Source organism: Halichoeres trimaculatus, unplaced genomic scaffold (assembly GCF_033239565.1).
Source record: "Halichoeres trimaculatus isolate MK-OKI-2021-1 unplaced genomic scaffold, fHalTri1.1 fHalTri1_scaffold_3, whole genome shotgun sequence".
Taxonomy (NCBI): Eukaryota; Metazoa; Chordata; class Actinopteri; order Labriformes; family Labridae; genus Halichoeres; species Halichoeres trimaculatus.
The window spans coordinates 23,383,145-23,410,216 of record NW_027437181.1 but is presented as its reverse complement, the minus strand read 5'-3'; the positions used below and the strand labels follow the sequence as shown (position 1 = coordinate 23,410,216).

At 39.2% G+C, this 27,072-nt stretch overlaps 1 protein-coding gene across 2 annotated transcripts in view; it reads left to right on the top strand.

Annotated features, from left to right (window-relative positions):
- The window catches only part of unc13c (unc-13 homolog C (C. elegans)), a 121,197-nt gene that overhangs the window by 71,659 nt on the left and 22,466 nt on the right, over positions 1-27,072 (top strand). The window contains exons 19-24 of one of the 2 annotated variants that reach the window (XM_074665614.1): positions 17,209-17,335; positions 19,703-19,799; positions 21,896-22,039; positions 22,253-22,330; positions 24,051-24,128; positions 24,839-24,865. In XM_074665614.1, the coding sequence (XP_074521715.1) occupies positions 17,209-17,335; positions 19,703-19,799; positions 21,896-22,039; positions 22,253-22,330; positions 24,051-24,128; positions 24,839-24,865 (551 nt within the window). The remainder of the gene's footprint in view (positions 1-17,208; positions 17,336-19,702; positions 19,800-21,895; positions 22,040-22,252; positions 22,331-24,050; positions 24,129-24,838; positions 24,866-27,072) is intronic. The other variant, XM_074665615.1, reaches the window with a different exon arrangement.

Sequence of the window (27,072 nt, the reverse complement as noted above, 5' to 3'; positions counted from 1 at the left end):
CAAAAAAACTTCATAACCCAACATGTCTGGAAACATTTAATATATTCTGTCTTAAGCCATGACAAAGTTTTAGGTAGTGTACCTCCAGACCCTGATGAAAGTGGTATGTAGCCTGGTAAAGAGTTGGCGCCACTCTGGAGTCTGACTTGGGGCTAGTTCTTACAGTGGCCGATGGTGTCAGAAGATTTGCAAAAGCAACATCACAAATGGAAAAGCCAATAATGGCACTACAGCCACTGTGGATGTTAAGAGGACAGTTAACCCAATAGATATAGAAAATTGAAAGTAAGTTAATGACAGATTTATTTTTTAACTTAAGCTATAATAAATATAGCTCTAACACTAATCTAAATAAAGAAATATAAGTACTACGAAGGATATCACAAGGTGACACCCCTACAAAGCTATATTTATCATAGATGAAGTTAATCATTTACTTACTTTTACAACTTTTCTATGTCCGTTTGGATAAGTATCCTCTTTTGACTTCCATTGTGGCGTTTGCATTTGTGTTGTGGCTTTTGCAAACCCTCTGACATCCACAGGCCAGCATCAGTTTTTCAGCAGAAACACAAAGAACCAGTGCCAGACTCTGCACTCACTCCAAACTAGCTCTGGAAATGACTTAGCAAAGAGTAGTGCTGCTAATATTTTTCTACACATCCAGTCACTTCTGTCACAAACAGGATGTTATCTTGTTATCCTATGTGTTTTCTCTGCCCTAAAGACAGAAATTTTTGCCCTATCACTGTGCTTTCATCATCTTTCAAAGCAAAACTCTGATTCAATGTCTGTTAACTGAAAGAGAAATGTCCTCTTTACTGCATGTCTTGTCTTGTAACAAGAAGCAGCAGATTTCCCACAAATCCAACCCACTGACACACTCTTAATGAAGTGAAGAGGATTGGAGTAATCCAGCAATCTGGTTCAAGAAATTAGAGAAGTCCAAAGTGCTCTGATCACCAAGTGAATTAAGGGAACTCCGAGAAATAATGTCTTTGCATTTGCACAATCATTAGCTCTGAGCTATTTAGTATTGCAAACAAAGGTCAGTGCTGAAACATGCACAGAAAGCAGAGCTTTATCGAGAGCATAATTACTGTTCAGTCAACAGAGCATCATCCCAATTAAGTTAAAAACAAGACCTTTGTATTTTACTGCTACTCATGGAGATATTTTTCCTATTAGAGCAGCTAATATTTTCTTAAGTGAGATAAAACTTAGCTAGAAATGAACATAAGAAAGGAAAAGTTGTAACATCTCAGTTAATTCACCACATGCTCACATTACAGAGTATCATCACGGCCAGGTAGCTCACCCATATGATCCAAAGATGAACCATGACAGAGCAAGCTTCAACTGCCCCAAAGTTCGCTGAACCTCACACTTTCACAACAAATTGTAAGACCCTCTGCTTTTACAAGGCGGTACATGCAGAGTTTGGTAGATCAATAGAGAGACTGAGGGAGTACTCGTGGCTCTGTTTGTGTACATGTGCATATCTGAGTCAGTGCAGCTGGGCATGTGACCACCTAGGGTGTTACTGACTGCTGTCACAGCAGGTTTGGGCTGTGTGTGTATTTCAGTCCGTGTGTGTGTTTGTGTTAATGTGCCTCTGATTTGCCGGAGGGAGTTCATGTTACGAAAGAAGACAAGAATCATAGATGCACTCAGTCACATATACATTCTTTTTCAATCTTTGAGCCTGGACCCTTTTTCCCCCTTTCCCCCCACCCCCTGTGTGCCTCATCCTGTCAGTACATCACCGCCCGCCCACAGCGACACAAGCTGCCAGGAGGAGGACATGACTGTCATGTTCCTCAAAGGAGCACTTTGTATGAATTATTGCTCATTTCTTGTTGGTCCTACTTGCTGCTCGAGCCCTCGGTTTGGTGTGGTGGGGACAGGCTGGTGGTCAGATGAGGGGGAGTTTAAAATCTCACTCATACAAAACATCCATGTGTAAACATGATTAACCAGAGAATGTGAAAAATGATAATGATGATGATGATGCTCAGCTTAACAATGCTTGAGGGTAAGATTTATTTGCATTAATATTTGACAGCTAAATGTTACAAATTGAGTCATGATGCCTTGCTCACAAGACAGTTGGATGGTGTGCCAGTGAGTCACATCACACACTCATCATGTGAAATGGCTTTTTATCACAGGATAATATTTGAAAATGCAGCAAACAGGTGCAGGAAACGGCTGAAAGCTTTTCAGGTTGTTTTGCGTTTAGCTGAAGAAAAAAAATGATTAGCTACATATCAGAACATACAAAACAGTCAAGTTTACCAAGTGCTGCACGGTAAAAATCAAATAAGAACATCAATAAAACAAATTAAGTGAAATTAAAAAAAAAAAAACACATAGAAAAAAATAACAGCCATGAAACACAGGGGTTGAGACAATAAAAGACATAAATGGACAGAGATCACTCAACTCTCATGCTGAATTAAAAGAATAAAATCAAGTTTTAAGACACAATTTAAGAGTTTGTAGGGTGGGAGATGTTTTTACTTCGAGTGGCAGTTAGTTCCATGACTTGAGAGCCACCACCGAGAATGCTCCATCATCTCTTGCTTTTTAATGGGATTTTGGGACCATGAGGTGATGGTGATCAGCAGACCTCAGGGACCATGGGGGAGTATAGACATGTAGGAGGTCACAGATATAGTAAGGTGCTGATCCATTGAAATATTTTAAACAACACAATAACATTTTAAAATTCTAAAATGAACAGGGAGACGATTGATAGATGCTAGGATTGGGGGTAACGTGGTTGTGCTTTCGTGTACCTGTTAAAAGGCTAGCAGCTGCAGTCATGCAACATGCAGAAAAATTGTACTAAATTCAGTAAAAACTCATGACTTTAAAACTGTTCAATGCCACACTGGATGACTACAGCCCCTCTACTTAAAGTAAAACACCTAGTGTGTTCTCTGGCAACATCTGATGAACATTTCAAGATATCTGGACTCAGACAACTGTATGATACATGGACATAGTCTTTACAAATTCACTCTTGTTTTCTGAAGTGAAGTTTTGAAGCCTGTCGTTGTCAGGTGCCATACTGAAATGCTGACTCAGCTTAATGTTGGTCAGTCTAATTTGAGGTAAAGAGGTAGGGTTTACTTGCTTTAAGCCTCTCCTCTCAGTGATACTGTGCCCTCTTGTCAGTGGGATGATCAGACCAAACAAATTTTTGAAACAGGCTGTAAAGATGCTTGTTTTTGCTGTTTAGATCTGCTTTTTTTCAGTGGATGTGTTAAGCAGACACCAGTGAATTGCAGTTAAGGATGGATACCTTTCACAATTGGTACTGATGCCTGGTTCGGTATTTGGAAATCGGTACTAATACTCAATGGTACCAGTTTTCCGTACTTTTCTGTGTTTATGTGGCAATAAATATTGATTTGTTCAATAATAACATCTCAATTTTTTACAGTGTTTTTATTAAACACATCATTTCTTCAAAATATAACCTTGCAATGCTGTGTTTATGTCCAGCATGGAAAATCGCCAACTTTTCTACTCTCTCTCAGTCTCAAGGATTTGTCTAGGTACCTAAACATGGTATCTTTTGATTTTAAGTGAATTGGTACTCGGTACTACAGACTACAGACGGTGGTTGGTTCCTGTAAAAGTACCTAATTCGGTACTCATCCCTAATTGCAGTATTTAACTCTTTTACATTTACTTCATATTGTAAACCAGAGTTTGGAGCTTGATCTTGACCAAGATGACTGTTTTACCTCTAGACACACACATATAGTGTTTGGTGTGTGTGTGTGTGTGTGTGTGTGTGTGTGTGTGTGTGTGTGTGTGTGTGTGTGTGTGTGTGTGTGTGTGTGTGTGTGTGTGTGTGTGTGTGTGTGTGTGTGTGTGTGTCTGGTGGCATTAAGAAGAACAAAAGTGTTGCTGCAGATTAGAAAGTGGTTGGTAGCAGGAAACAGACGGGCAGATAAACCCCAGGGGATTTAATTAGTTAGAACATGTCTGATTGTTTCTGCAAAGATCGATGGAAACATTAACCATCCTCTGTGTTTTCACAGCTACAAACTGTGAGCTGAACACCAACAACTGATTGTTTTTTGATCAACTTTAATTCAGTGTTTTTCAATATTTTGAATCTGCTGTGTGAGAAATTACGGTGAACGTTTTCTTTAATTCCCTGGTGTGTTAAAATCTGGCATATCATCAACCTAATCAGGGTCACAGTTTGAGTAGAGTACGTGCCTGTGTTTTTTTTCTCTTATGTGTGCACATGAGTTATGAGATGACCACCAGATAAGCTGTAGAAAAAGGCACATGAAGGTACTTTATGTTTATGCAGGCTCAAACCTTGATGCTGTGCATGTTTCACACATCCTGCTGTCTGTATGTCTTTGTGTGATGAATTTCTTTCACCTGATGCATATCAGTCGTGAGGTGGAAGGAGTAAGTGAACTGAGCCAGTCCAGGCTGCTGCTGTTCTCTTATTCAGACTAATAGAAGTAACTCTGAGTGACCTGACCTGTTTACGTAAGAACACTTACAGAGCTGGCAAGGCGGCTGACGGAGACTGAAGGAGGCGGGCCCGAGTGTCCTCTTTTGTCGGTCTGTGTTTCTCTGCTTGTGCGCTCGTGTGTGCAGGCATGCTTGTGTCTGCATCTTCACAAGCACACACATTTGTGCAGGCTGTGCACATAAGTGAGAATGGATGAATGGGAATAAAAGAAGGATCTGTGGTTGTGTGTCTGTGTGCACACACGTGCATGTGTGTTACTTAATGAAGTCTTTGATGCATCCTCTCCTTCCTGCTCGGAGGCCTTTGGTGCCACTGCTGGTGCAGAAATGGATGCTGCTAATTTTAGCCTCTCTGTGTGAATCTTTCAATGTGTGAGAGGGAGAGAGAAAGAGATTTGAAGAGAGAGGTAGGAGTGAAGAAAACAGAGAAAGGAAGAAGAGATGAAGGAAAGGAGGATGAAGAGGATGTGAAGAGTGAATGACTGGCCGTTACTGAAATGGCTCATCCATTCACATTTTTCCATTTCTTGCAGAAGTAATACTTTGTGACACTTTTCATTCAAAATATGTTTTTTTGGATGATGTCAGAAATTTCACATCAATTTGAAGATCAGTAATCTCCATGCTTGGGTTTAACGACGCTAACTTACCAAACCACCTCCTTATTTTTATCTCTGAATGAAATCCTTTTCGCAGATCGGTTCTTTATAATGTTGGATCTCCAAAGGCTAGTGACCCATCCAAGGTGTTTCTCACCTTGTGCCCAGTGACAGCTGGGAGAGGCTCCAGGTCCCAACAACCAACAGAAGAGATTTGCATTAAAGATAATGTATTGATGGATGGAGGATTTCTGTCCATACTTGACTCTGACAAACTATCTCAACATAAACAGACGTTGGCTTTACCCCATGATTCTTGTTTCCAGCCTCATATCAGGCTTCGTTGTCCTATTAGCACAATGGTAAAGGACAAGCCCACTTAGAAGCAGGGAAGTCTGTTTCATTGTTTAGCTGTCCCTGCAGTTTACACTTTTTTGAATTACTATATTTAGGATAGTTACTTACAAGTGCTCTTTGAAAGTGCAGGAAAATCACAACTTTCTTGTTTTTAAAGATGAACCCAAAGCAGAGGGAAGTTTTTATGTTTTCAGGACAACGATGGTCATAAATTTGCTGTCTGTGCCTGTAACACCAGAGTTTAAACACAAACAGCTACCTTGTGTCTCTTTAGTTTTCCAATAAGAATACTGTTTTGATTCAGGCTGTCTGCTTTGGTCATCTGTGGTTGTGAAAAAGCAATAGTCATTTTCACAAAGTGCAAAGCGTCAGTTTTTAATTACTACAAGGACAGGGGGCCGTGGCCAGATCAACAAAATGATGTATCATCCAAAAGTCCAAAATCACATACAAAATCCATCAAGGTCCAAAGACACTTACTTAAGCAGGAGACAGTAATGGCATGGTTTGACATGATGTGGAGACAAGAAAACACAATGAATTGACCAGGAACTGAAAAAACACAGGGAGACAAAGGGTTAATCAACACAGGTGTATGACAACACACAGGTGAAAATCATAAGGAGAAAAACACAAGGGCCGTTTTCGAATTTGCATACTATACTAGCAGTGCCTACTGATTCGACCAAAATGTAGTATGCAGTATGCAGTATGCGAACAAATATCAGAGTTGTTGTATGAGAAAAACACCCGGATGACGTACTGCATCGGGAAAAATCCACAGTATGCATCGGACCAGTCTGCTTCGCCTACTGTTACCCACAATGCAACGCGCCCCAATGGAAAATGGCAGAGAGCGGAGCAACAACAACCCGAATAGCAGAGGAAAATAATAATGTACATTTTCAATAAAGTTTTTTGGGGAAAAAAAGTCAGCCGTAGCCAACTTCCGTTTTCTTCGAACTGAAGACCAGCGTAGCATACTACAATAATAACCCAACTGAACAGTCATACTACATACTGCTTATGAAAGTAGTATGTAGTAGGCACTGCCTACTACATGTATGTAGTAGTATGTAGTATGTAAGCAGTATGTAGTAGGCGAATTCGAAAACAGCCAAGGTCAGGAGATAAAACTAAACCAGGCACTCAGGGAACTAGAACTACAAAATAAAACAGGAAACACAGAAGATGTAATGAGGACGCAAAAGGAGAACATACAAGACAAGGATCGCTAAGAAATAATCCATAGAAGATAAAGAATGGCACAAAGAAACACAAGATGAATCCAAAAAACAGATAAAGACAAGAGCCACACACAACGAAAAAGCCAGCACATAAACCAGACACATAGGGAAAAAGACCTACAACATGAAACAGGAAACAAGGGAAAACACAAGATAAGAACCACTTAGATTAAGACAGGGGATCCTTAAGACACATAGTAACACAAGGTAAATCTAGAAAGACCAAGAATACGCATCACAAAAAGCCAACACATGACATTGATAAAGAGAAAGAAAAGTTTTGGTGAAGTTTAACTGTCCTCCAATGACCCCTTTGTGAAGAAAGACCCAGTAAGAGCTGTATTAGCATCTCAACTGTTACTGAAACCTGGAGCTGTTCCATCAGTAAACACCCTCCATAAAGGCTCAGATCCACAAGCTGTGAGTTACAACAGCAGGTAATGTAACAATAGCTACCAGCTATAATAGGGATGTTTTCTGTAAAGGCATACTTTCAGGACTGTTTTATGACTCCAGAGCTGTGTGAAAAGTAACACCCACAAGCTGTGTCTGACTTAATATCCCAGCCAAAACGAAGCTTTTCAGGCAGAGGCTGGATAGTGCTGGAACGAGGGCTTTCACAGACGAGGATAAATCAGATATTTTTTGAGCTGTAAACCATTTAGATCTACTCTAAAATGTTTCAGACTGACATAATGGAAGGTGAAAACAAGTAAACAAAGTCTCCTTTAAATAAGAATGACGGCCTCCATTGGGATGGAAAGTTTTGAATGAGCCATTGTGTCGCTGCTTAAGAAAAACTTCTGAAATCATACCATGCCACCGATGTATGTTTGATATTGTGAAGAAAAACTGCTTTGTGGTCCCCAATAAGGTAAAATGTTTTAAACTGATGTGATCAAGGAAACGGTGAAACAATTAATGCAATGTTTATCTTCATAATTTGATACTTTTTATTACTTAAAACTCAAACTCTTTACATTAAACGTTTATATAATTTTAAATTAATTTATTAGTAATCATGACTGTTCTTTTCCTTTTGGTTAGTTGATCAGCAACCCTTCACTTCTCATCATTCCATGGCTAGTATTATCATGTAAAAGAAATCATTTTGAATTCATTCGTATTGGTTGGTTTGGTAGACAAGAGACTCTTTGGATCACTCAGGAACTACATGGACAACGCAAAGGTGTCAAAACTCACTGCCTGTCCATGAAGACACATAAAGTGTGAAACCAGATCATCAGATTTTCAACTAACTACACAGTCTTCAACCCTGCTTTCCACTCTCTTCCACTTGATGCTGAGGTTTTTGTATTTTCACTAGGTTTTTTGATCTTTTGGAAATCAATATATAAACTGAGAGATTTCTGCATTTTTCACATTGGTGCATTGCCTTGGCAGGAAGGAGTTTTTTTTTCCCTTAGTCAAGTAGAACCACGCGTGGACTTCAGAAAACATGTGTGTGATGAAGTTCTAGGGTACATGCCGTTTATCGACTCTACCGCTATTTAATGGCCGTGGTCCCTGGAGCATGTCATTAAAGATCTACTGCTTCAGCAGCCCATTAACTCATCTTCAGCCTGTTGGAACAGCTTCAGTCCATAGAATATATTAATTGAATTTCAATTAATGTACCTCTTGGAGGGGAGTTTTGTTTCTGCAGAGAGATGTTGTTTATGAGGCCGGAACATGGCTAAAGGTTTGTTGTCCTGCAGTGTGATTTTAACAAGCTAGACTGTTCTCAATCTGTTCATCTCAAATGCTTTTTATTGCACTTTTTAGCACAGCCCCACAAAATCAATTCTTATTTCTAACAGCATATGGCTTTTGCATTAACAGAGTTTATAAAGCATTGACTAAGCCTTTCAGGTGGTGAATCTCTTGCATTATAGATGTGTATAAATGCTTAATACATTCTCCCCATCAAGTGTTATTCATTTTGTCAGTCATCGTAAAAAGGATTATCTTCTGCTATAAAAGCTTTTTCGGCCCAGCTTCTTTTTTTCTATTTAACAGCCCTGTAAATTCTTTCCTTCACACTTTTAATCTGAATGTTTTGCGCCGGGTTGATTAAAGTCACTTTTGTTATACACTGATGAAAAAAGGATGTGGTTAAAAAGAAATTCAACTGCATTTGTAATTCACTGCAACTGTAATTCATAATACTGTGAGAGAGTGGCTGGCTTCTGCTTTTTAAGTATTAAGTTTGGCCATTTCACACTACATTATATGTCACATCACCAGGAGTTAGTGTCTCAGTGGGCTCTGGTGTTACAGCAGAGCTGTGTCAGTGGGCTCCTTTGATACAGCTTAGAAAGCCCTTTGACAGATCTGGGTCAGAAGCCAAGATGAAGGAATTATGTCACAGAGAAGACTATACGCGCCTTGGCCGCCATTCTAGACCTCCAGCCTTTTGTCTCAAGCAAATCCATGCAACACAACACTGACCCTCCTATAGATAAATCCACTAAATGATAACAAGAGGATGGGAATACTGTGGTGAGCGCCTGCAGTTCATCATAATATCAACGACTCTTAAATCAATGAGGCAGAGAGTGAGTGGGGCTCTCATGGGTTTGTGCATCCCTGTGGGCTGAGTCAGACAAGATGACATCCTCACCAGGGACCTTGAGCCTACTCCTCCCTCAGGACAGCCCACACTGTTTACCACCAGCAGGACGCAGACACACACACACACACACACACACACACACACACACACACACACACACACACACACACACACACACACACACACACACACACACACACACAAAACAATGTGTGCATGCACAAGCATAATATAACACAGAGAAATGCACACACAGGCACTGTTTCCATGGTCTAATTGTAGTGTTAGATCATGTATGTTCGGGTAATGGGAGGGCATCCAAGCACACATGGTACTTTAGTTTAAATATGAAGTAAAGTGTTGCATACAAATAAGATTACTCATTATCAGCTTTACCAGACACATGACCTGTGCACAAAGCTTTGCCAATCACAATTTCCCTGATGAAAATGTCCCAGTAAATGAAGCGGAAAGATCAGACATTTTTTTTCTTTTTCAAGCACAGTGCTTCTGTCAAGGAAAGGAGGGTGTAACTTGTGAATGAAGCATCACAATCTTACAACATTATGGCTTAATAAGAGAAATAATTACTTTTTTATATTTCAGTTATACATTTCTTATTCATCTGTAGTGACCAGTCTTCTCATTTTTTGAATGGTATGAGACAAACCCAAAGGTAGCAAAGAGAACAACAAAATAACATGTTGTGTCTATGTCTCAAGAGACACAATTAGAAATACACAGACACACTGAAGTATGACTGAATATATGTTTGGACAACAGAGGATTTTTTATGAGGGATTTTGATGTCCACTTTAATTTTTTGAACTTAACTAACTCAAGCTTTGAAGAAAAGATAACTTCCTCATTAAAAGAAAAAAAAAACATAAATTATGTTATACCAGTCATCTTTATTTTCTGTTTTCCATGTCTCTCTGTTCAGTATTTCACATAAGTCAATGGATTCTCTATTTGTAGATCAATGTAGATTCCCAAAAAAGGATGAAAGATCCAAGAATTAGATTTAAATGAAACACATTCTTTTTTTGTTTGTTTTATTATATCAAAACATGTGTACCTGAAGACAGGACCAAAACAAATGATAAAGGTTTGCTTGCTCAAAGCCTCAGCTTCTCCAGTAGTTGAAAAACCTAAGTATAAAATACTAATCTCCCCATGAATCTGGTCAGATTAGAGGTTTGATATGGAAAGAAACCCGCTGGGTAACTATTAAGCACCCTATTGTATGAAGAAAAGGGCTTTCATGATTTATCTTATATAATGGTACCAAATCTTAATTATTTAAATAATATAAGAAAAAAAAATTCAGATGAATGCCTTATAGCCTGAAAAATTCTGACTGAATGTTTTTCCCATTTTGAAAGAAGTTTTATCCGACAGTTGTCCCTGGCCTTGACCCAACAGTGTCAAATATGAGCCATGAATATAAAAGTTTTTCAATGGGACTCAACTTTTTTCAAGACTTCCTTTTCACGATGCAAAATTAAAAGTATTGCTTGTTGGATAAGTTGTTATTTTTTTCTCTTGGCAGAAAATGGGGCCCAGACATTGGCCCTCAAGTCTAATGGCAGACCTGCTCTGTTTAAATGATAGTTTTAGGACATGGAGATAGGACATGGAGTTTGAAATTTGATGTCAGATGTCAAAAGTTTAGAGAAGTATTATAATCCCATAAGAGGAAATTTGCTGTGATTTGCGCTTTGTAACTTTGTCTGACTGCAAACATAACAAGCGGAGCTGTAGAGGAAACCTTGGCAACTTTGTTAACAGTTTCATTCTATGGGAATAATTAAAAATAGCTTAAGGCTTAAGCACTTGTCTGTCATGGTATAAGTTCACCCTTTTTCTTTCTTTTTAATTCAACAAATTTAAAACTTTACATTGAAATTACACCTTGTGCTTAAATGTGTGCTCAGCGCTTAGACAGTCAATGCCTGCAATCAAACAATCAAACACAGCAGCTTGTGCTGCTTTATTTAACTGTCCCTACTGTTTTGATGTGATCTTTGAATCCTTTGGATTTATCACAGTGAGCAGGACAAAAACAGTCTCATACAAATACAAAGAGAAGCAGCTTACTGTGAAATAGGCCCATTATTGTGATTGCCATACTTTTATGTGCTGTGTTTTAATGAATAAAAGAGGTCTAAAATAAGCGTGTATCCACTGATGAATATACATTTAGAAACATTTCTACTCTCCCTGCATCCTCCTTCTTCCTCCTCCCATCTCTTGCTGCCCTGTACTTCCTCACATTCCAGGCTGTAGCCTGGATGCACGTTTTCAGACCATGTGTAATACGGTTTGTTTCTGCAGAGGATGTCCCCTTCCACATCTAATATAGTAGCTTTGTTTGCACAAACACAGTACCTACTCGCAAAATCTGACACCTCTGATTTACAAAGAAGGGCTTTAATTGAAATGAAGCTCTTTAGTTATTGATAAATGAATCACACTGGGGTTCAGCAGCCTGTAAATAAATATTTGAGACGGCCCAGTCTAAATTTGGAAAACACTTAAACTGTCGGTTGCCCTCCAACATTTTAAGCTTGAATTCTTAGATATGAAAAATTAAAAGCATTCTCTCAAAAAAAGACTCATGACTCATTTCCAACTCAGGCACCTTCTGGATATTTCTCAGTGGTATTTTTTCTCTAACACTGCCCCCTGCGGCCTCATTTCCTTCTTATTCTCCCCCTCTATTCACACTAACACATTAGGCCCACTGAATGGAAAATGATTTCCTTCTGCTTTCATTCAGAGTGTGCAAAGAAGTACATTTTGACCATCAGTGCCTCTCTTTGGAAAGAGAGGATATGAGCATTTTTCTTTTCCCAAATCGGAGGATTTTGAAAGAAAAACCCCTTCTAGAGTACGTGATGCTCTTTTAAACACAGTTTTTTTCTTCCTGGCTACAGGTTGAACAAAATAGAGTTCAGAATAATATTATTATTATTTTCAATGTATTTGAGCAGCACAGAACTACAGTAGATTGAAGTTTTTACAGCAGAGCTGTCACTAAAAAGAAGAGACACAGATACATAAAGGTATTTTAAAACACACAGAGCAAAGATGATGTGATTTATAATGGTAAACCTGAGTAGTTTTAAGACTTTGATTTGAATGGAAATGTCAAAGTTATTATTAATTTAACCCAAAGTTGAAAGATAAGAACCCTTGTACTTTAGAAATGTCACCATCTGTCAAATCCAATTGTATTTTCTGTTTTTCTGTCTGCGCTAATAAATCATTCACAAATTTACAAAAAAAAAAAAAAAATCATCTCTGAATCAATACTTCGGGGCAACTCGTTTGTATCTTAAATAGGCAGTTAGTTGCTGGTGGATACGTTTTTCTACTCAATCAGTCTGGATTCTATTTTGCATGGAAAGTCACCAACTATGTATCATCTTTTCAGTTCGAAGACCTTGTGTCACTACATGATGATGATACATCAACATATGTATCTAGGTCTTTTTCAAAAGAAAACACCTTTACGTTCAGCTATAAGTGATGATTGAACACTTGTAAAAACTCTCAGCTGGCTTTGTTATGTTACATAATCAAACATGGTCAAATTATGTTATGCTACGTTATGCTACGTTACGCTACGTTACGCTACGTTACGCTACGTTACGCTACGTTACGCTACGTTACGCTACGTTATGCTACGTTACGCTACATTATGCTACATTGATAAGATACTATAAATGGTACATGACCAGGGACATGGATATTGCCATGATGCAGAAACTCTGATAATTGAAAAATACCAAGGCAATTATATAATTAGAATTAACAACATCTAATTAACTGGAGAATACAAAGTGCTTATAATGTGGTTATTTTTTGCTGTGTGTCACCTCTAACTTGATACCTCGCACATTATCTCATTCCGGCTGTCCTGTCTTAAAAAGGAAAAATATAACTGAAAATTGCTGAAGTGCAGGAATAATGTCATTTGCATCACGATAAGGACTCATGAAGTGAGTCAAATTGGGGAGAGAATCTAATGAGAGCACTGTTTTAAATCTAGTTTAAGGCATCAATATGTGACACCGGCAATACAATTATTATAATTAATGATGACTTTGACACATTTTGTTCCAACCCTTTCCACTTACTTTCCTTATTTCTGTAAAAGAATCCTCATTCACAGATTGTACCTCCCCTATGATATTAGTGGGAAGTATATTGGATCAGTGACTTCCCCTCCCTGATTTAAGATGTTGATGTTGATGTTGATGTGCCGCTGGTTTTCTTTGTGGATTGGAGTTATGTACCAATACCGTCCATTGTTCATTATAGAGTATTTTTAGGATATATCTTGTGAACACAAACACACACACTAACACACATTTTACACTGGACTGCAAGCCAGCAGAGCCTGGCTGGCAGCACTAAACAACACACCTGCTGACCCCTTACTTTTCTGTCTCCCAGCTGACCTCCATCTGCTTTCTTTAGGTGACAGTGAGTGTGTGACAGTGAAGATGTGTGTCTGTAGCCAGAGCTTAGGGCAGAAAGGTTGGCAAACGGTGCATGTGTGTGTATATATCCGGCCTGTGTGTGAAGAGTTTCAGCTAGCTTAAAAGGGCCTCAGTGGATCCCTCCTTTCAGGTACTCTGCTGCCTCAATGGCACAAAACTTCAGGTTCTCTCGAGTATAACAGCCTCAACTCAATATTCTCAATGTTTGAACCACCTGCTCCTCCTGTGGCACAAACTGAGCAGGTGAATCCAGGTGAAACCATAAATCCCTCTGCAAATGTAGCAATCACAACTACTTTGGCCATGAAGGTTAGGTGTAGATGAAAGCATTGATCCCTGTTATTTTCCAGAGTTCTGCTGGAAAAGAAAATAACTGTGTGGTAATGGCATCGCTGTGGCTTTTCATATCATTTATCAGCCAGACACTGCTGATACTTGAAATGGTCCTGCGGTTTGGCCCCTGATGTTTGAGAGAAGACTTCCAAATTCCTATGTGTAACAACTTCTGTGTTTCTGTATGAAAATGTCTAAAACACATCATATTCTGGGCACTAAAAACATATGTTTTGATATAAGACCATACATGTGGGGACAGTGGTTCTGGCAGTGTGGTTTTCTGCTAGTCAAGTCTCTGTTTCTCTCACCCTTTACTACTCTCCCTCTTTTCCTTCTTCACTTAACAGCCAGTGTCCCTGCTCTACTGACATTTTCTTGGGTGGTATGGACCTTGTACAACCTAATGTAAAGAAGGACTTATATTTTCTATCTAGCAATGCAGTTCCTTAGAATTAAAGTTATTTCCAAGCCGTAATGTTTAAGTTTGCTTACGCTTTGTTTTTACGAAGAAGAAAAAAATAATTCCATTCTCAATTTAAGGTTACTAATGCATCCACTCATCCTCACACTCATGCATACCATATCTGGCAGCAGCCCCTGTCTTATTATTATTTAAATGAAGTACTTGTGAAATATTCATTTTAAAAGCAGGTTTGAATGAGCTGCGGGAACTTAATAACAGACTGTCATGACTTGAGCACTCGGTATCGCCTCCGTTCTAAGGAGTCCATATTGCATTGTGCATTTGAATTCATTATCCAAAGGTAAATATGGTAATGACACATATGTAAATATTTTTCTCTGAGCTTAGAGATGAATGTAGGCTGGCAGGCTGCACGGTTCATCAGGGTAAGCACCAAGGTTTTCATCAGGATTAAGGCACAGCAGTCAGGCTGCACTGTATGAGTCTTTGATGCAGCATAAATGTATGGATTTGCAGATTGCTGTGGGAATATGTATCTTAATCTCTCTTTTGAAAAAAATCCTGAAACACTGCAGATTTATTTTTTAGACCCTTTGAGTGACATAATAAACATTCAGTCCAGATAAAGAAAAATAGGTTCAAGTTTATTCACAGCATAATGTACGTTAGTCAGAAAATCAGAAGACTCACAATGATTATAACTATCAGCAAATACATACAAGTCTACAAAAGAAAGTTAAGAGAAAAAAAGAGACTGACAAAAGATGAGTAGATCTCACGAGACAGAGAGAAGCAAACAGGGAAGTGTACAGTGGAATATTAATGGAGGAGCATGCTGACACGTCACAGAAGGGATCATGTTTGGGAGGTTTGTCATGCAATGCTCATGCACATACCAGATTACCATTCATTACAGTCAGGGATGGGTGTGTCCACATAAAGCGTGATGTGTTAAAGATGTACTGAAGCAATGAGACACAAATATTGTAGTGTTTCATCTGTGCGCCCTTTTTCAAACTGTTTTAGACAGTCATTCAGTCAGAACTACTTGTTAGTAAAGAGAGGTGTTTGAACAACCTTCCATGTATGTTCAGTGGATTACACCCCTTTGACCCTTATCAGAATATCTCTTCAAGTTTATAGCTGATTACAAAAAAAAAAAAATTGTTAAAAGAGGAAAAAAATGATCAAGAGGACGTAAACAAGATAAACATCATACCTGCAAATCCTGGTTAACATTGCCATTGTAACAGTGGTGAGTGCTCTAAAACTGCAAGAGAAGCTTAGCTTCCCCTAAAATGACCCCAAAAAAGTGGTGATATGTACTGCTGTGTGTACGTTTCATTGACAAAATATGCGCAAGAATTCCTTCATCTTTTGTTCAGAATCAGCTACCGATCACAGATAACTGGCTCGACCTCCTTCTCACTCATCCCCGCAGCGTCTCAGCGCTTTAACACAGTCGGACACTGTGCGTCTTCTGGCTTCTGCGGGGAAGCGTAGAGTGGGTTGTTCCACTGTGGAAACTGGACAGTCATTGGATAAATGCTGGGCTTTGTCCCGCCCTCGGACGCTCAGCGTCTACATGATGATTGGATGATCTGTTTGAGGCTGAATCCCTTTTTGATTGACAGTGAAACAAGCCAGTCAGCGACCTTGAAGTATGATCCTCCACCGGAGCATCTTCAGAGTTGTTCTGGACTGATGCAGAGGCTTTATCGATCCCCAGCGAGTTTACCTTTCCTAAAAACGACGAGTGTTGAGAAAACACTGGTAAAGTCCCTGGATATAACACCTGGTTGGTACGACAGGGTCACAGATCATTTCCTTGAAAAGGAGCGGAGAGTAGAATTTATGTTTAAACAAATAAACAAATTTATGATGTAGGCGGAAAAAAAAATGAGCTTCCCTTCCTTGATTGACCAGCAGCCGCCACTGCATTGTAAACATGGTGCTTAAAGCCTCCCAGAGCTCCCAGATACCTTCTCTATTGCTCTGTCTCGTTCTCAGAGCCTTTGTTTTATTGTCTACAGCAGTATATCGGGGTGAATTTAATTTACATTTCAGTGCAGTTGCAGAAAACTTCTACTTATTGGTCTTCCTCCCATGGTGTTTTCTCTTGTCTCAGATCTCTCTCACTGTTTCTACTTCACTGGTCTCCCATCTTTTCTCTTATCTCCTCTTTCTTCACTTCCCCGCTTTCTCCATCACCACCCGTTTCCCCTCCGGGGGATCCCAAGGAAATATTTAATTGTTCTGAAATGGCTACAGTGAGCTGGGCTAAATGACTCAGCAGCCATGTCAGCTGACATGAAGTTTAATCCATTTTAGCTTCCATTTGTTTGCAGTCATTCAAGGGCTTTCTCTCTCTCAGAGGGAGCTTGGCATATTTACAGGCTCTGTTTTATTTTTCCCAATCTTTGATAGCTCAAGGCTGTACATGATTGATCCTGATAAGATTTCTAATTAAAAGCAACCCCTGCTATTGTATTCTCTCATATGCCTTAATATTTGTGTTTTTCTTTTTTGTATATAGGGTTTTGTGTACGGTATTTAATTACAAGACAAGGTGTCTCTGTTAAAATAATTGGCTTCCTCAGATGTTCTGTATCTCACTTATCCTCTCATGTTTTATTCTGCATTACAGAGCATGACAAGCACCGCCTATGCAAAAGCACTGAATACATGAATCTTCACTTCAAAGTCAAATGGTTCCATAATGAGTACGTCCGTGACCTGCCAGCCTTCAAGGGTGTGCCGCCAGAATATTCTCTGTGAGTATCCTCTCAGTTTCAAGCATTTGCATGTATAATACGTTTCTATTTATAAAACGTCAAATACGCCAGTTGTTTTTGAATTAATTTTTCGAGCATTTGAGAAAAGGTCAAATGGGGTCTAAGCATTAATTTTACATAATTTATATTCATTACTGGTGCTTCAGTTTATAGTGTCTATATTTACTCGATGAAAAATTGTCTTTGATGAAATGAAAATTACAAGCAGTTATACTTAGATTAAGTGAGGTTACAGTAGTGTTTACTTTGAAAAACACAAGTGGCACTAAGTTTGATCCATGTGGGATGCCTTAAGAAATTGCCTGTTGGAATATTTTACTTAACATCTTTTAACCATCTTCAACATTTTTCAGACCAAGGACCCCCTAACTGATGGAGAGATGAGCAGGGACCCCCTGAAAAAAAATATATATATGTATATATATATCGATATGTATATCAAGAATAAGTTTTATTAAACTGGGCCTAGTACAATGTACAAACATACCTTGCTAGTATGCATTCAGTATTAAGCTGGGGAACCTAAAAGAGCTAGTATGAAACAATTGGGATAGCAGTGATAGAGGCAGGTCTTAGGGAACCTGTGTGCAGTTTGAGAGACCTGCTGTGTTACTGAATGTGTTAATTTCTGACTGAAAGGTAACATATTTGGCCTCTGTTTATCCACTGATGTGTGTCCAAAGACAATAACATGAGTCAAAATTGAAATATTTGGGAATAATTATTTGAAAATATAGAAAATTGCCTTATCAACCATTAATTTGAGACCTCCTGCAGTACCTCCATGGAGCCCCTGGGGGGATGTGAATGGATGTTGAAGACCTCTGATTTAAATCATTCAACATACAAAAATTAGTACCAAATAAATCTCCAATTTTACGGCTAACAAAATGAGTAATGAGATGGTTATGTAGACCAACCTGCTCACTGCACATTATCCCACTTATCACCAAGCTATCGACTCAAGCTGAAAACGAGATGACACCAAATTTTAGTTTGAAGTTGATTTCAGAGATAGGAAATTGTTTTTTTGTCCAGCTTTGAATAATAAGTCCTAATGAGTGTGTAGTCAGTAACGCTTTAGTGGCAACAAAGTCTCATCAGCCCACTTGCGGTACAAATTAACATTAAACTGAACATTTAAATCCTTGGACAAGTTTAAACAATAGCCTTCTTATTTGTTATAAACCACAGTTAACATTCCCTGGAACATTTTCATTGTATTTAAATTTAGACAACGTAGAGAGGGCTTCTACTGGTGTTTTTATATCACGGGGCTCTGCAGATGACACACCTATAAAAATAGACAGAGGTCGCTAATTGCAATTCTGGTGCTATTATTACAACCCTGTGACCAATTGGAATCAAATATTAGACACATCTGGGTGGTAAGTAATAACGCCAGGTGATAACTGGTTAGTTTTTGGTAAGGATAATCTTTTGAATTTTCATGTTAGTGCCAACAGTTTTTTGCCGTAAGCCTTTAAACAAGCTAATCATGAACTGTTTGATTAAGATATGAATAATTAACCTACACATTTTCCCTATCTGTTAACATAAAAGGGTTATCCATCCTGCATGTTAAATCATGGCTGCAACATAAACACGTGTAATGCAAGCAGGGAACGCATTGCCCTCTCCCATGCCAGTCTAACAGCGTAATGAGTCACCTTACCCATCTCCGACACTGTCACTCAAACACCATCTCTAGCTGGATTGATTCCTCTAGAGGCAAAAACATTTTACAAACCCACACGTGCAGTCTGTCTCTGCCTGCCTGTCTCTTTTCTCTCCACTGCCGCCACGCCCACCTCATTTATCGGCTCTCCCTCCTGGAGCAGATGCCCTTAGCCAGAAAACAAAGCAGTTTTGGTGGGACGGCTACTGCTCTAAGGACAAGCTCAGGCACTTCATTAACAAGGAAATGGTGAAGTGAAACAGGCAGAGCAACATTATTATTCCAGACAAATGTACTTCCTTTGCTCAACTCATGCATCCTAGGCTGTCCTCTGCTGTCGTAGCTTTTAACCTCTGTCTTATCTGTTTACAAACTGAAACTTGATATAAATGCCTGGATGAACTGCTGCCCTGGCCAAAACCACACTGTAATCAGATAGCTTTTATTTTCACAGTACTTTTTTTAGTGTAACAGGAAAGACATGGGACCGTTATGCTAACCATCACATTGCTTGTTTTTCATTTAGAATAATTTTATTAACACAAAGTCAGAGGCCTGACAGCTCTCGGATAATAAGAGACAGTCACTGTCTCAAACAATGATGTTCCAGTGTAAATCAAGATTTCTAGCCCCACGTTTCAATAATCAAAGGCTTTTTCCTTTCTAAGGTGGTTCGAGCCTTTCGTCATCCAGTGGCTTGATGAAAACGAGGATGTCGCGATGGATTTCCTCAATGGAGCTCTGGAGAGGGACAAAAAGGATGGAGTGAGTATATCACTGACTGACTCATTTTTAACTTTATAGTTGTAAATTTACTTTATAAAGTCTCCAGAGACAGCCCCCCCCAGATTCACAAGGAGGGCCACCAAAGTCTGAATTTTGCAGAGGAGGATGTAGGATGTAGGGGAAATTTCACAGTCAAGAACACTCCTCGCCTTGAGACATTGCAGGACAGGAATATGAATGAAATTGAATTAAAAATTGATGAAAACAGGAAGCAAAACATTGTTTTCAGGGCAGTGAAAGGCACAAAAATATCGGGCATCAACAAAATGTAATGTGTCAGGCCTCATGTTTGAACAAATAACTGTTGGAGTATATTGATTCGACATCAGTCAGTCAATTTATTTGTGTTTTATGAAGATGTGATTGAAAATTTACTTCATAAGACTTTTGCAGCTTGGACATTGAACATATAAAAGCTTGTATCTCTTTGTTGATATATTTAGATTTAGTTTTATGTATTTATTAATATCTTTACTGTGCAAAACTTGCACTTAGCTGTCTATTAAAGGTCCCATATTATGCTCCTTTTCTGCAGTTTAATATGGATCATTGATGTCTTCATGAAATGGTAGCAACATGTTCTGGTCCTAAAATCCAATAAATCAAGTACAGCAGCATTGTTTCCAGGCTCTCATAGCCCCTCTGTTCAGAACGCTCTGATTTAGTGGGCGTGACCTTCATATGTAAATGAGCCACTGCCGCTTTTCTATGTCACTGAGAGCGGTGCCATGAGCTCCGAGTGCACAATGTTTAGAAACAGCAAAGCTCGTTTACCGTAATATTACAGGCTAAAACAACAGGCTAACCGCAGCTAAAGTTAGCATCCTGAAGCTAACACAGAGACAGGGGGACACTGAGGAAAAGCTCTTACATCTGCTCCACAGCACACAGCATTTAAAATACTCACATTTCCAGGGTCAGAGGTTTGTTGGTGGATGGTTGGTAATGTGCCTGGATTCAGGACCAGTCTATTCGCTAGCCCTCTGTTGTACTGTCCAAAAGCAGTCGGCCGTGAAGTGACTGGCACACACATGCACAGTTTTACTGAGTGTAGCTGGCACATTTCCTTGATAAATAAACTCTAGCCACTTAGTCTTGTCTTCTTCCGAGATGGGAAGCTCGTGCATGGAACTATGTGGCTGTTTACAGCTAAAAACAGAGCAGTGATGGCTCTTCAACTTTGGCATTCTCCTCCCTCCTGCTGGGAGGGGTATCTGCTCCAGTGGACCAATCAGGTCAGACTTGCTCCTGATTGGTCAAAAAAGGGAATCGCTGACGTCAGCAAATCCCCAAAATTCAAACAGCTCGTTTTAGGTCAGGATTTTACATTCACAAGCACTACTAAGTTCAGGTTTTGTCATTAAATATCACATTTTGTGAGCTGGGAGGAAAACCAAAGACCCACAAATTTCAGTAAAAGAATTAAAGTGATTTTTGCATAACATGGGACCTTTAAACTGTAAAAATAGGTGTTATATTGGCCTGCATTGTTCACTGACAGCTTAGGATGCAATAAAATACTCATCTTACATGTCAATTCATAAACTGAGGGCGTAAGTTAGAAAATTGAGATGTTAAGCACAGAATGCGTTTGTATATACCAGTTTGGCAGGGTTCAAAGTGACGCTGTGCATTGTGGCTTGATGTATTAATTACCTCAAATGAATTCCTGCAACATAATCCTGAGTATTCATAGAACAATGGACTATGATTCGTCTTCATTCAATACATGAAACAAAGGATATAACAGGGCTTTTATGTCAATCATGAATACATTAATTTGAGTCTAAAATGGAGTGCTGTGTTATTAGTGCACCACAGCAGCTACTGAACAGTCACACATTAATGATTTAACATCTACCTGCTAATGCAGCTGGCAGTAAATGGTCCTGATTCTCGCTCTGAGCGATGTGGTTAGAGAGTAAATGGTACATTAATCTTCGTCTTCACTGTCATAAATGATACTTCACTGCTGTCAGGTGTTCAGAGGTCTTACGATCAGAGATCCTACATTTCTTTGTCTCCCTTCCTCATGACCCTTGTGTTTCTCTCTTCACCTCTTTGTCCTGTAACAGTTCCAGCAAACCTCGGAGCACGCTCTCTTTTCCTGTTCAGTGGTGGACGTGTTCACTCAACTAAACCAGAGTTTTGAGATTATCAAGAAGCTGGAGTGTCCCAACCCACAGGCTCTTGCTCACTTCATGTGCCGCTTTGCGAAGGTCAGACTGTTTGGAAAACCCACCCAGTGAACCCTGAATACCCTGAGGGGGATTCATAACTCACGGTTAAAGAGTTGCCATTGATCTAAAAAAAGACTGCTGTGTTTATTCTGCTAAGATATCTTATGTGGTTATGACTGATTGTTTTATGTCAGTATGCCGATAATATTCAGCAAACAAGAAATGTTTAAAAAACTCTGTCTCTCCTCACAGACTATCAACAAAGTTCTTCTGCAGTATGCTGCAATCATATCGAAGGACTTCCCTTTGTATTTGAATAAGGAGAATGTGGTAAGTGCAAACCCTCAGTCTGCTGATGTCTCTAAGGTTTCAAAGAACTTCTTTTGGTTGGTCGTAACACAAATCAGTTTTGTCAGATGATGTTTTCACGATTACTGTTTTTCATATCACAGCCAGAAGTCCAGTCATTTCTTTTCATAGCACTGCCCTGTCTTTAGTAACACACTCATCACATTGGCCCTGTGAACTTTAGCAGTTTGTTTAGTTCAGTTATTCATGCTGCTGCCTATAACTGATGCTGAGAAGTCATTGGTATTTTCTGGCCTCTCTGACCATTGTTCGATGTGACGGATGACTAAATGTGGGGTATTGCGAGTGGCCTAATTATCCAGACTGGTCTTTGAAGTTGAAGTGAGGGGTAGCACGCAGCGAACCCATGGAGGAGGCAGATGTTTCTTTACAGTGATGACAGGCGCATTACAATGAACCCAGAAAAGATGTGAAATGTCTCTCATCAAGACAGGCACTGAACAGACAGATGATGATGGAAAGACGATTTCAGAGTTGCACAGAGACAGGAGCGCATCAAACTCGACTGCTAATTTATTATACAGAGTATGAGCTACATCAAAGAATGAATGTACAGTCAGTACGTATTTAAAGCTAACTAAACAAAGTGTGCTTTAAGAGCAGTATTTTTAGTAAGAAGAGAATTTTGACCAGAATAGTGATTGATCTCAGATATTACTGCTGAATCATCCATTTAATGAGTTGATGATGACATTTATTCAAAGCCCATGGGCAGAAATAAACAAAGTTTTAGACACTGGAGACAAATGAGTCCCCATAATTAAGGTATTGTTTAATGAGAGAAATGGTTGATCTAGGAAACCCTCATATCAGCAAATTCACAAGCAAAGAAACATTGTATATGTTGATTTCTGGGTTATTTTGCCATTATCTGATTGTCTGAAGACAGACAAGAAGTGCTAGGAGAAGAGAGTGTTGGGACTAGTTTGTGCTGACATGTCTCTTAATACTTATGACATTTGCAGAGAAAGTTGCTAATTAGGCATAGCTGTACTGATAAATCATTACTAGTCTTAATAAGTACACCTATGCGAAACAGCCATTTTTTTATCCTGTGTATCTGGGGTCTTGACTGGGACCAGAGCAGTCGGATATTTAGCTGATAGATTATAATATGCTCTCTGTTTCTCGCCCTCTCTCTGGCTAGAGTTCTGCTGCTGAGAGAAATCTGCATGCTTTTATTCTGATTTAGAAAATCTAATCACTCCCACAAATATGCTCATAAATCTAGTCGAGAGCCAGCCATTATGTGCTCGCAAAGACTCTATTGGCCGCTCTGTGGTTTGAAAGCAACCAATCATCCTTCTCCTGTGGGGCGCAGAATTATCATCGTAGTACTGTTTGTCAGTTGTTTTTTGGGGGGGCAGATCATGTACATGATATGTGACTGAATGAAGACTCGGAAGAATTACTCAGGGTCCCTATAAAAAGCAGCGTGATTAATGTCTGTCATCTGTTAAACTTGTAGTGGAGCTGAGAATCGATAACGCCTGACATATTCAGTGCAGTCATTTTGCTCCCTGTTGTATTATGTGCTGAAGTTTCTTGCTGACTGTTGACACTGTGCAGAAATCCCTGCATGAATTGAGTTTCATGATATCAAAACTGATGGATTTGACTGCTTTTTTCCTGTTTGATGAGTTGCATCGATCTAAGCTTATATATTGCTGTGCTTTTCCAGCCCTGTATCATCCTCAACAACATTCAGCAGCTTCGTGTCCAACTGGAGAAGATGTTTGAGTCCATGGGTGGCAAACAGGTTAGTGTCTACCTGAGTGTTTCCCTTTTTCTGCATCTGTCTGAGGCAATTCACTTTCACCTAAGATATATTTTGGCATTTAACAAACCACTGATCTGCCTCATACAACTGGCAAGTCAAATCAAACACAGGTTTTGGCAGGATTTAGCGTCTTGCTGGAGGACACTTTAGCAGGGTTGTTATCAGCTAATGCGGACACTTGACCCTCTTTCTCAGACCAGCCCTCTGCTGTGAAATGAAGGCTGTGTCATGCTTATGTGACTGATTGTTTTAGATGACATTTATATAAAGTGAAAGTGAAATGACCCCAACAGTGATGTGCTGTAACGCCTCCCTCAGTTCTGTATTTAACTGTCTAATAGACTAATCTGACATGAAGATCCTTTTTCTAATATCACCTTTTTTGCTATGGTTCCTCAGTAACTTCCTTTTAAACCCCTTCACTGTTTCCCCACCATGTGTGTTGCCCCTCTTGTAGGTATTAAGTTGAAACCCTTTAATCTGTGTTTTTGGTTAAACATGGTTTAATATTTTCTCTCTATCTCTGAGTCTGTCAGTCTGACCTGAGAAGCAGCCATCGCTGCTTCTTGTGGCCTACATGCATGATTCTCTCCAGTTTCTAACACCTGTCTTGCCTTGCATTTTGTCTCCTGTCGTCGTGTCTTCTGTTCCCCCCGTTTCCTTTCTGTGCTCTCTCTCTCTGTCTCCAGGAGGAGGGGGTTGTGTCCTTCTGTAAGGTGTGTGTAATAGGACTCGTCAACACCCCTTCCCGCCATCCACCAAACAATATGATAAAGCACGCCCCCTCCCCTCTGTGCCTACCCGTCACCCCTCACGCTCCTACGCTTCTCACCCCACCCCTAAACCCCCTCCAGCAGCATGTGCCACAGAGCATACGGAATCTGAATTACCCATCACGCCTCTGGACAGGCTGCTCGAGCTCACCATCCCCAGTGCTCTGGGGATAGTGGCTCAACCCACCCGATCTCATCTTTATTTTTAGCTTGCTATTTTCTGTCTGCCACAGCTCTTTTCATGGCTAAATTAGAAGTGCGATATTTATTTTAGCTCGTTGTTCCCCCTTCTTTCCCCAACGCAAAGAGTGGAGTCAAAGGCTCGCCAAGTTGCTGGCTGAGGTTTTGATCATCTCTGTCTTTACCCTGGGCTGCAGCCACAAAATGCTTTAGACTGGATTTTTTCAGTCGCTGTTTAATGAGCTTCTCACACACTTACAGATCTCTCCAGCTATGCCCCAAGAAGAGACCTTGTTACCACCCCATACTTTATAAACCCAGACCTGTATATAACTCACAGATTATTATTATAGAAAGAAAAATGAAACCTGAAGTTTTAAGTATCTTAAAGTAAAAGAAAAATCGATCTTTATTTTAGATAGTTCATTTTCTTATCTTCCGTGTTATTTGTTTTGAAAACTTGTTAAGAAGTTGAAGTGTATTTCAGGTAAAGTTTTCTTTAGTGGAGTATTCATCACAGAATAGTTCTTTGTCAGCAATTAAGTCCCGCTGAGACAATGTAATTACAAAGATCTGTTATCACAGAATTACCAATGACAGAGATTAGAAATAATCTCATACAGCGCCCATATTTATGAAATCATCACACACTGATCTCCCCTGATTGTTATCGGGCTTTACTTTGACTGTCACTCTGTTTACTGATTTGATTTTCTCACTTTAGAGTTGGCAGTTTATTAAACCTTTATTTACTTGGCACCATTTGGGACAAACTATGTTTTGGAATAACAAACTGCCAGTGAGTAGATTTTGTTTTGTTGAAACAGGCAAAGAGAAGCAGGGCTGGGCTGCTGTCGATAGGCTGTCAGCCAGGGGAGAGTTTGTCCACTCTGGAGGACTCGGGATGTCCGTCAGTGTCAAGTGAAGTAGCTGCCATGGAAGGGGCAGAGTCTCCTTAGATTAAAAAACAAGATGTTTCATTTTGCATTAAAATCAATAACTATGACTACAAATACCCTTTTTAAAAATTAGTGAATGCATGATCATATTTACTGAATTATTGGTGCACATAATGGAAACAAGGTTATAATAGTTAACTAAAACGAAACTAAAAACAAAAACTAAAATTGCAGTTAACTCAAACTGATAAAAACTGGAAAAGAAACTAAAAACGATAAGTAAACTAAAACTGTATCTTGTGTTCACAAAACTAACTGAAACGAACCAAAATTATAGTAAAAATGTCCTTAGTTATTGTTTTTGACAATATTAATAGCCTTCAGGATTTAAATTAATCCGACACATTTTCTCAACCAATTTTACGACAGTTTTTGGCAGTTGTCAGTGCCGTACAGCACCATCATAGCGACGTACTTAGACAGGCTTGTGTACTGCACTGACTGGCTGTGCGCTGTGCTGCGACGAAACGTAGTGAAGCAATGAATTAGAGCATCTGTAATAGTTTAATTGCACGTGAGTCTGACTTTAATTGTATTTGAGTCTGCCTTTATTGTTAGAGAGTCCAAGTTTCTAATTATCAAAGCTCAAATTATATTGTTTTATATAAGTAATGTTTATATTATTTTCATGTAATTTATGTCAACATTATTTTTATGTAATTTATTTTTTTATTTTTTATATTAAGTTAACATTATTTTCATGTGTTTAAGGCAGCAGCCAACAGTTCAGTATCAGCATTGACTGAGCAGTGAGCACTATGTTGGACTTGAAAATAAACAGTATGACAAAATATTTACTCTGACCTTTTTGAATCCTGCACCTGGTTTGATACGATATGAAAAAACTAAAACTAAACTGAAACTAAACTAAAACTTAACGAAAACTAAGCCTTGTTGCAAAAATCAAAACTAAATAAAAACTAGAATGCCTGCTCTAAAACTGATTAAAACTAAACTGTAATGGAAAAAAAATGTCAAAACTAACTAAAACTAAACTATAATGACAAATCC